The sequence below is a fragment of the Trichomycterus rosablanca genome, chromosome 25 (assembly GCF_030014385.1).
Source record: "Trichomycterus rosablanca isolate fTriRos1 chromosome 25, fTriRos1.hap1, whole genome shotgun sequence".
NCBI classification, from domain to species: Eukaryota; Metazoa; Chordata; class Actinopteri; order Siluriformes; family Trichomycteridae; genus Trichomycterus; species Trichomycterus rosablanca.
In genome coordinates this window covers 14,757,400-14,768,659 of record NC_086012.1, presented here as the reverse complement: position 1 = coordinate 14,768,659, position 11,260 = coordinate 14,757,400, and the positions used below count along the sequence as shown (strand labels likewise).

At 37.3% G+C, this 11,260-nt stretch overlaps 1 protein-coding gene across 1 annotated transcript; it reads right to left on the bottom strand.

Annotated features, from left to right (window-relative positions):
* Positions 1 to 3,396: 3,396 nt before the first annotated feature.
* On the bottom strand, positions 3,397 to 10,445 carry LOC134302901 (lipoprotein lipase). The gene is made up of 10 exons (XM_062988153.1): positions 10,300 to 10,445; positions 8,836 to 9,011; positions 8,571 to 8,750; positions 8,331 to 8,439; positions 7,686 to 7,919; positions 6,794 to 7,036; positions 6,524 to 6,644; positions 5,697 to 5,873; positions 4,961 to 5,068; positions 3,397 to 4,853 (listed from the first exon to the last, which is right to left on the bottom strand). Exons 1-10 carry the CDS (start codon positions 10,388 to 10,390, stop codon positions 4,700 to 4,702), a joined length of 1,593 nt encoding a protein of 530 aa, XP_062844223.1. The 5' UTR covers positions 10,391 to 10,445; the 3' UTR covers positions 3,397 to 4,699.
* Positions 10,446 to 11,260: the final 815 nt, after the last annotated feature.

Genomic DNA, 11,260 nt, shown 5'->3' with positions numbered 1-11,260 from the left:
GGAAATGGATGAGTGTGTGTTGGCCTGCAAGAGTCTAGTCCCCTGTCCGGGGTTCATTCCTGTCTAGTGTTTCTGAGCCAGACATAGAAGTTAACGATAATAAGTACATGAATGTATTTCTCAAGGCAGAACACTGGCACAGCTGGCAAGGTGGGTGTCACAGGCTCTCAATTCTACGGTCACTATCATTTCTCATGTACCTCCAATGCCTGCGTAAGTTTCTCCAGGATTTTTCCCACCTCCCAAAAACACAATACATGACTGAGTGTGGATTCATTTTTCAACACTGGTGATGGCTTTCAGCAGTTGGTCCAGACTTTTGGCTTTTTTGCAGATTGCAGATTCTAGTAACTTTTGACTCACAACCCTCACAAAAAACTGACACTAGCCATCTTAACTGAACTTAACTGAAGAGACGCCATGTGGGACAGCAAGATTGCGTTGGTGGAACTTGTCAATATGCGCATGAATCAGTTTGATTCATTTGCAGCAGTGTCTGGTGCAACGTGAACTTCAGTCTGAGGACACCAAGACTTTGATTTGTTTCTGTCTTCTGCTATATTTCATAAGAAACTAATGGGTAAAGTTAAAGATAAGAGGGAGAAAGAGACAGACAGGAACAAACCGGATAGCAGCAATATGAGACATATAATGCACAGGCTAGACAATTAGCTCACCAATACAGTCATTATGTTGCTGTAACTGCTGCTATAATTTTTACATTTTAGAATTTTAATTTAAATGTTCAGCGGATCCTCTTATTCAGAGAGACATGGAGAATTGCTTTATATTGTACTCAGTAAAGCGTTTATCCCCCCAGTTCTCACTCTGGTTCAAATAGCTAACATTCAACTGCTCCTGGGGAAAGTCAGACAGGGGCATCAGTAGCACAAGGGGGTCTGCCACTGGACCCTCTTTCCCCATTACATCTGCCCTCTGGTCTCTGTCCTGGTCTCCCAATGCACCAGGAGGAATCTCCCTTGCCATGGCCACACACATCAAACACTGCTTTGCCTGCAAGGACACACCCCAGCCAATGTCAGCCAACCTGTCAGAAGTGTTTTATTATTATCATCATTTATAATATATGACATTTTTCCAGTCAGTAATCACTGGTGGAATTACACATACACAATGAGACCAGACAAGTGTAACATAGTTAAGTCATGCTGTGTGTTTCAGTGTGTGTATTTAAATCATGCGACAGCTCCTTAACAGGTAACTCTCTAACAGGTGCCAAAAATAAACAGATCGCACCCTTTGTTATACTCACGTTCCTACCACGACTGAGAGGAAAAACCTCCGCATGAGATTGTATAACGGAGCTCACACAACACACACTGGAACGTTTCCACAGAGCGTGATCCTGGACGTCAACAAGCCTCTAGAGATTTTTTCCAACACCTGATCAGTTACGGTGGTTAAAATGCATTCATCAGGGTCCAGAAGTCTTTAACCAGGAGTCCTAAACCAAAATGTGTTATTATTTTGAATGCGCTTTGTATTAATTTGGAGTCTCCTATAGTTAGACAAATACATTTTAGCTGTTTGACAAATCAGAATGAATTCATTCATTGATCCCTAGCAAATATTTCATCCTGATTTGGGTCACAATGGTGCCCTAAATTAAATACATCCAGAACAGGGCACCAATATACTGCAGGTCACCACACACTCATTCCATTCACTTACTTACACCTAGGGGGATTTAAAGCAGCCGAACTCCATTTAGCTGGTTTTTGGAGTTGGGAATGCCTAAAGAGAGCTGATGCAAAGACAGGGAACAGGACCAACCCTACCACCACCCATGCACCACCATGTATACATTTGAGATCAAAAGTGTACACACAGTTGTATGGGACATGTTATGGCAGTCTTTGGATTTGAATGATGTTTGCAGCTGTACTCTTCAGTACCTGAATAACTGAAACATATTATTTATTGTCCAAAGATTTTTCATCAAATGTAACAATTTGACAAGTTTGGTGTGCAGCAATTACAGTGAGCTGCTGATTGAATAAACACAAATTCAGATACGCTCCAACATTTTGTGTGGGCTGTGTGTGTGAGTGAGTAGAAACTGTTACAGATGCAATAAGAGGTCCAACTGCATATTAATGCCCAATGTTTTGTGCCCAACAAACTTAAGGACCTCATACTTTTGATCATATAATACAGTATAATGGGACATAAGCATATGAACACTTTTTACTTTAACTCTACATGTTATAAACACACTGCATGGTCATTTAGATTCCTGATTTTTGAGATATTGTAGTGCATCTATATTTGTGTGACTCTGATTTAAAGTCAGTTGCTGGCGTCCGTACCACACTGTTCCTACAGTAGAGAGAACACCTGTTACACACGTCTATAGACACAGATGGCAGCTTGCCCAGTGAACTTTCTCCCATATTGATACCCACAAGAAATGTTTTGTTAGTACACACTGTTGGTCTGGCTTGCATGTATGTTCAGTCACTAAGGTCTCCAGTATGCACCATTTTACTCCCAATGTGTGATTATTAGATAAACAAACTCCAAAAACTCCACCTCAGCCCCACTGAACAGCTTTGAAATGAATGGGCACAAATTGAGAGAAGCCTTCTCTTATAGCTTCTCTTCTCTTATTTTAATACCATTTGATTTTGTAATGGGATGTCCAATGAGCTCATGGTCAGGTGTCCAAATTTCTTTATCCATATAGTGTATGTTAAGTGCACACATAAAACCAACCTACAGTCAGAACTTGTCATTATAGAGTGCGCTTGCTGAAAAACTTTCTGGTGTTACATTTCACTTGGTTCTTCTGTTCAGTAAATGGGATTTGCATCAAATTAAGTGCAATTTATACATATTTATATTGCACTTAACAAGAGTGAGAAATATTAACAAAACAGTGGTTATACTGTGGAAAATAAAGTCCTGTGCAAAATCTGTAAAGAAAGAATATTTGGCTCAGGAGTGTAGGCCACATCTCATGGAGTCACATACTGGGAACCCCTAACAAACCATATTTATAACTGCCATGTTTATTTGTAATATTTATATTTCTGCCTATTACTTACCCTTTGTTTTTAAACAAGCACTGCAGCATTAGCTCAGATTAGTTAACAAAACCACACACACACCTCTTTTAAGGTGATGGCACACATGGTAAATAGAATCACATGGCATGTGAAATTCTCAAGCAACCTCCGTGCCAAACAGAGGACACATTCATCCATTTATTCCTTCAGAAACACAAAAGTGTTTCCAACCATCAGTGCCAGTCGTTTTTACTCTGACTTACTGGTTTTAGCTGCTTTACCACAACTCCACAATCTATAGTACAATAGTCTACTACTAGTCTGCAATTCTTGTGCGTTTAAAAGTAAAAAATAAATTCAGACAATGGATACTTAACAATTCATTTATTGAAATATAAATGTAAATACACTCCTCTAAAGAATACAGTTTATAAAGCATTATGTACATTTTGATGTATATGGATTCAAGTGCATGTTAAATAAATACCCAAGAAAAACCTCATATCTGGTTACTTAGTTCAGAAACTTCACAAAGGCGACCAGTGCTAAAATCTAGAAACAGTACAAGCATTGTGTACGAGTACACTTTGTTTGGGTCCTGAAAAAGCTCTCTGGACCAGGAACCATGTGAAAGGTGCTATCTCTACATTCAAGGAACTCCTAGTTCATACATACAGAAAATATACAACATTCACTTGAAGTACAAATATATTACAGCTATATTACACACAGGCATTTTATACATTTAAGATAAGGAAGATACAGCATTCTGAAGAAATTGATATTCGAATTTATGTGAACACAAATCTAAATGCAATGCAATTTTTAATTCCTATTGGAATGTAAAATTCTAGTGACCTTTGTGGGAACTTGAGCAGAGGTAGGTCTACTAATGGTAATTAGTGACAACTTATAACTTACAATATAGATAATAAGAATGTCATTCACACAAAATATAATGTATACACTAAAACAGCACATTGTTAAATACAAACACACAACATAATATAAATGCATGTGGGTGAATAACAGAATATTGAACATTGTAAAAAACAATTAACATGTATGTGCTTGTATGTTGTATTGTTTAATCTATTCAGTAAATAAATATGTTCAGAATAGAAGTATTTTACAGATTACAACTTCATGTAGTTATTATGTATAATAATCAGAGCAGTCAGGCATTAAACCAACTGAAACTGGTGCTAATATGAACAGTAGTATCCACATTGCTAATGTCAGTGTATAGATAAGTAAATATTACAGGTAATAACCGCCAGTCCATTTGATTCAGCTGAAAAATATTTCTACTAATGGCATGTTTTTTACTATACTTGTCATCGTTAGCATGGAAATGATTACACATTTTTATAACTTTAAAATTAAAACACAGGACAAACTTAATTTTATAAAAATATACCATATATATACCAACTACGTTAACTACATACAGAAATGATGGCTTTGTCTGGAATGGGAGGGGGGAGGGGGTATCTGAGGCTGCGTGGTAGATTGGAGTCCTGTCCAGGATGTGTTACTGCATTGCACCCAGTAATAACCTACTGGGACCCAGACCATGATGAAGCATGTACAATTTTAGATTGTACCTCCAATCTTTAATTTAAAAAAAAAATTCAGTTATTTTAAGGCACTAACCAGGCCTTACAGTCTCATGAACTCTGTGTGGTCATCTTTGTGGTCACAGTCTCAGTTTTCTCTGTTGATGCCTCCACGCTGGACCGTGTTATTGGCTTTTTTCCATCTCCCCCAGATTCATTCATGCCTTGCTTAAAGAAGCTGCCATGCATCTTAAGCCTGTGTAATCTGAAAAGAATGAGAACAATTAGAAAGGAAGCTTTTCAGGAGTCAAACTGAATGCTTTGGTTCCAAAACCAAACAGAATGGTTTGGGTTTAATCCCAGGGTCTGTACCTCTCATGCTGCTTGCTGTGTGGATTGTCGTTGGATTTTACAAAGATCAGCCCATCACCACCCTGAATGAGGTCACCGAACTCCACCTCTCTGGGTCTGAAAATAACTCTAGAGGACAAAACACAATCGTAAACACAGTGGTACAATATGGAGTACAATATAGAATGCATGTTTTAATGAGGTGAAAGAGGGTTCAAATCATCTTTAATGCAAATTTTTAAAGTGAGTATAAAATAAAAGTAAAAAAGGGAAAGTTTATTTATTCACATTAAGTATGTTTGTCTTGCTCTCTGTCGAGTTGATTTATTAATTATTGTATTTATTTAACATAACATTATGGAAACAGATCACATTAAATTATAAAATTATGAAAAAACAGCTAATGACTTTAAATGCCATCCTCTGATCATTAAGTGCCATTATTATTTTATTCATCCATATTTATATCATTTATGCTGCAAATGTTAATAACATTTATTCAACCTTAAATAATAAACTGTTTAACTTCAACAGGGCAGAGTATTTAGGGGGCCATGGACTCACCACAACCCCTGATAAGTATTAAGCAGTAACTAAACATATGAAAGTACATATGAAAGTTATTGGCAGTTATTGTCCAGTTGGCATTAAATATTTTATTTTTTTAATACTGTAAAAGTCTTAATTCAGTTTCTGAAGTGTAGAAAGACTTCATTAAAGAGTTTTTAGAACACGTGTGACTGATCTGTGTACGTACTTGGCTTGAGTCTCGCCAGCTTTAATCCTCATTTTGCGAATCAAGAACTGGTTGGAACTGAAGAAACTTGGCAAGTATGAATCCTTTTCCCACTGGATCTTCATCATTAGCAGTTCACCCACATCCACATCAGACGTCACCAGAAAAGAGATGGTGGAGTTGGTAATCATAGTCGGCCTGTAAAAACAGTTTTGACATTGTGAAAAAAAAAAAGAAACGCGTCGTCCAATAGCAACTAAAGGTTGTACTTGTCTCACAGCAAGGGTTAGTAGCAAGGTTAGTGATTTATGGTACTAAGGCTACCACTGTCCAGGACTTGGTTTTGGTATTTATGGCAATTTGTTTAACGTTTTGCATGTTTCTTACTGTACTCTGTTTTTCTACCACCTCCCAAAACATGCAGATAAATCTGTCTCCAAAGGTACGTGAGTGCAAGAATGTTTACTGCCCTGTCCAGGGTGTATTTCAGATTTCCACCCAGTTTGTGGGTAACACCAGACTGACCCTGACCAGGAAAACACATTTATAAGTACTCTAGTTTGTACCCTACAATTCAGCTCAAGTCTCAGAACCATCCTGATTCAGATAAAGAACTTGGAGGTAAATAAATAAATGATCATTTCTGAAGTCTATAACAACAAAATGCATTTCAGATTTGTTCATCTGGGCTGTGTTTCATTTCTATGGCAAAATCCCAACTACGCTAATGGTTATTATATATAAATTTTAATGTAGAAGTACATTAAAACAATGTCATGTATGAGTGTAAATAATCGTTCTTGATTTACATGGTGAAGTATTTTAAGTGTGGGATCATGGGTACTTACACAACTACAGCGATATCATCTTTTTCATCATGTGTTCCATATAGAGATATTTTAACAGGCTGGTTCTCCAGTTTCAGATCCTGATGGCTGAAGAGATGTGCTTTTACCTGATAATGAAAAACTGCAAAGATAAAGATGCAATTAGAACCAGTAATGACATGTTTAACACATATCATTAACAGTATGAACATTCAATGATTACAGTTTTTATTTTAACTAGTGAACACGTTTTTACTTGTCGCTAAAATACTGGATGTAACGATGACACACCTTTGAAAGGCATCATTTCACGAGTCTTAAGAAACATCCTTGTGCTTCTGGCGGTTCGGACCTTGCTGACATTGTAGCCCACTTTGTTGCAGCGGTTCTTGCGGCAGCTGAGGCACAGACCTTTGTAAAACGCTTCTTTGGAGCTGCAGCGGTAAGCCATGCTTTGCTGATTCTGATTTACCAGCGAGTCAATGAACAGGTGCACCGAGCGCTCGTGAGAGCATTTTACCAGCTGGTCCATGTCTGTTAACAGAAAGCAGGTAGAAAACAGGGGTCACCAGATGTACGTCAGTCTTAGGTTCACGAATTTCTGTCCATTTACAAGAACACTTTAAAATTGTAAACAGGTTTTTCAGTGATAGGAAAAACACAGAAGAGCAACTTGCAGCTAGCAGGGCTGTCAATAAACATTTACTTTTACAAGAGACATAAGACAGAAGCTTTCGTTTTGGACTGGTTGCACCAGAAAACCCCCAAACCCCCAAATTATCTTTACCCCTCAAGCAGCTTAATCTATTTATCTACACTGGCTATACCAAGGCCCCATGATGGGTTGACACCCTGTCCTTTTTGCATTACTGAATTCCGCCCAATGGATGTGGGAAATTTGACACATTGTGACCCTAACCAGGATAAAGCAGTAGTAAAAACATAAAAATAAAATGAAAACTACATTACAGCTACCATAAGACATTCTCTCAGTTTAAGTCTGCATTATATCAGGACATTTGACATGTCTTGGCCTTGGACTTCATTACAAGTCAGTTTTAAAAATTGTTTTGTAATTTTTTCAACTGCACTTAAAAGTTTAGATTTTTGTCTCTAGTATTTTTAGATATTTAACAGATTTGACGGATCTGTTGAAGGATCTAGTCTGGAAACTACTACATACTGTACAAGCCGTGGGTGGCGATCATTCTCATAGCGTTCTGCAGGCTGCAGCCAGGCTGAAAGGTGCCTCCGTTGGGGTAGATGTCCACATGGCCTACAGGTCTCTGGATGCCAATGCTCAGGTCTGGGCTTCCTCTGGTGTTTGTGTGAAGTACATCCACAAAGTTGGCATCATCTGGAGAGAGACGCTTTGGCCTGTCAGCATGCTCAAAGGTTGGACCAGCCGGGTCGAGACCTAATAAATGTTGAAATATTTCATTAATGAGGGCAAAATAATGTAAACTGTAAGTGTATTACAGACATTTGTGTACAATTACAGTATTTTGCAGATGCTTTTATCTTAAAAAGCTTACAATTGTGACTGAATAAAATCTAAGCAATTAAGGGCCCTGCTTAGGAGACCAAAAGTGGCTACATGACATTGCTATGAACCAGCAACCTTTTGATTGGGAATACACTTGCAACAAAAACAACATCTGCACCCAATATGTGCTTAAGGCTTAACCTTATATGACTGAAATAATCATAAAAGATAAGTGAATTAATACTTTCTTTTAAATATTTTTTATTTCCAAATTACGTATGCAAATTAGGTGTATAACAGGTAATGGGTCAAAACAGTGTGTGGAGTTCTGATTGCTCCAACCTGTGATTCTGTTGACTTTGTTGTTGGTGAGGTTTCCCGCAATGCCCGCCACATGTGCACCAAGGCTATAACCCAACACGTGCAGCTTCTCAATCGGATACTCTAGACTCTGCACATCAACCACAATCACAATCAGTCAGCACAACAAAAATCCAGAAAAGTAGAATGTTTAAGGAATGAAAAATTAGCATGATAATAAAGTTGCTACTGATTAGTAATTAAAACTCTTCTAATTGGTACCTCAAGCCAGTTGATAAACTTCGCCACATCTTTGCCCACAAGCTTGGTGTTCTCAGCTGATGTGGGGTAGTGATTGCTGGCACGGTCTAGCCAATCCACCACAACGACATTGGAATTGGGTTCACGCTCAAAAAGAGCAGATACCAGCTTGGAGATCCAACTCTCAAACAGTCCAGCAACCTGCAAGAATCAGACTTGTTTTTCATGGGTCAAAATCAGATTTTTATTTTTATGTAAAATGAACTGTTGTTTATGGTGAACCTACCGACCACCCATGGATAATCAGAAAGGTCTGGGACTCATTTTTGAATCTGCAGTCTTTAAACGTGCCTTTTATTCCCGGAACGAGGTAGCACAGGTCCTCGTCCGGGAACTCTGCGTTTCTAAATGAGAACTTGGATTTAATGTCCCTGTAGTCTTCAATAAAGTCTGTGGTGTTACCTGTAAATAAGAGTTTCTTAGTCTCATCTGGTCATAATGAAACAAGCTGATTTAACCACAACAGATAACATGACCTTAACATTAGAGATGAAAAGAGCCTAACAGTTGATCTAATAATAGTGGACCTCTATGGTAGATGGAACAATAAAGTATCAGTACATGACAACAACAAAGCCTCATAGTTAATTATACAACCGTTCTGGTATCATGTTCAGCCAACAAAACCTGTCTAAAGAAATTCTAGTATTTACAACATTTAGGGCTCTCAACACATCAGTGTTATAACATGGTCGTAGTGTTTATTTAAATTGGGCAACATGCACACAGGTGTAACACTACAATTGAAGCACTGTGGGTGTAGTTTTTATGCTCCTTGTGCCAACATTACATTGACATTTTGCCTAATCTATGCTGCAAGATTTTGACTTACAAAATGCAAGCCGGTAAGTATCAGTGAGTCTGAGCACTGCTGTTACAGTTAGGAGAAAAACACCTGTTTGGAAATATTTAGCTTTAAAATAATTGCAAGTCAGTTTAATTTAAAAAGCCAGTGTGCACCATAAAACATTTGACAATTGCAAAACAAATAATACCACCATTCACAATCGAGACACTATTACTGTGCTGTATGAAATGCATTATTTAAGCATGTCAAGAAGGATGCTTATTTTGTCTTTAATTCGGATATGTTTGCAAGGTAGTCAAAAAGAATCAAATCAATGTGTGCAACAAATTATAAATGAATAAAGCAAGCTATTGAATTAAACAGATTAGAATGCAATAGTTTAAAACATTTATTCTGTATTATTCATATGTCTGATTTCATTTGCTTTAGATATTATTCTTTAGTTTGCTTTTATTTTAGATATTTTTGGACATTTGTTTACACTGTAAACTTCACAACCTGTTGTTATGTTTAATGTAAATATTAAACTGGAAAAGATGCTATATTTGGTTTTACAAACATTTATACACTATTTGTAGTTAGTTAAATTTAACTTTAGATATTATAATGGAAATTATTAACTGTATTAGGTTTTATATTGAACTATTAGTTAAATTGAACTATTAACTTTAACTATGGATTTGTTTACTGCACCTGACATTACAACTCTCATAACTGCAGGTTACATGGAACATGACCCAAAACAAATGTTTGTAGACAATTAAATGCATTAGTTTTAAGTTAATTCAAAACTACGTCTAGTTTTAAAGAGCTTATTTAGTGTGCTTGGTGTTATAAAGTTTTAGACGGTTATATGATGCTACGTTTTAGCACGAAACTTACTTGCAGGAGATGCCTCAGTGGAATTATAGAGATGTTCACACGAAATAAAAGAAAATCCGATAAGCAGGAGCCATATACTTTCTTTTCCCATAGTACAGTGTACAAAACTATTAAGTCTACTTATTTAATATAAAAAATACACTCAAATAACTTAAAGCAAGAACAAGTTTATTAACCGGCGGCTGCTCTGAGACTTTTATACCCTCATCCTCTGTTGTGATTGGCTGAACCTGAACATGTGGGCGTGGATTAACGAGTCAAAGAAGAACCTGAGCCAACTGTCACTCAAGCAGAGAAACCGGGGTCACGTGATTCTCAGGTTCATTCAGATTGGACCTGAGGTGAATAAAATAAATAAACAAGCAGTAAAAGTAATTTCTTTATTTATTCTCCTATTCTATGTAAAGTTTAAATCAAAAGTGTACACACAGTTATATACGTATAAAAAGCCCGTCTTTGTACAAAATACGTTCTTTCTGACCATTCTGATGTAAAGCTCACTTGACTATGGACAGAGTTAAACACATTCCAGGAGCTTTAAATTACTGGCAGGCCTGTTTTGGTGGTTGTCGGATTACATTTGCTTCAAGCATAAGGTTACAGTTTGTGTTTCCTTTTCGACCTTGGCATGAGTCCGCTGTTGCACGGGGAAGAGATAGCCTAGTAGGGAGAGCATTGTGCTATCAATTAGAAGGTTTTGAGTTCAAACCCCAGCTCTGCCATGCAGCCACTGTTGGGTCCTAGAACAAGGCCCTTAACCCTCTCTGATTCATGTACACTGTACATTGGCTTCCAAACAAGCTGGGATACACAGCAAAATAATTTTATTGTACTGTATATGTATACATGACAAATAAGGGCTTTCTATTATATTCTTTTATGTACTTTTCATTGAGGGCAGTCACCTAACCTCAACTAATCTTGGCAGAGTGGTAATGGCAGAGAGAAGTCTTCACAAACA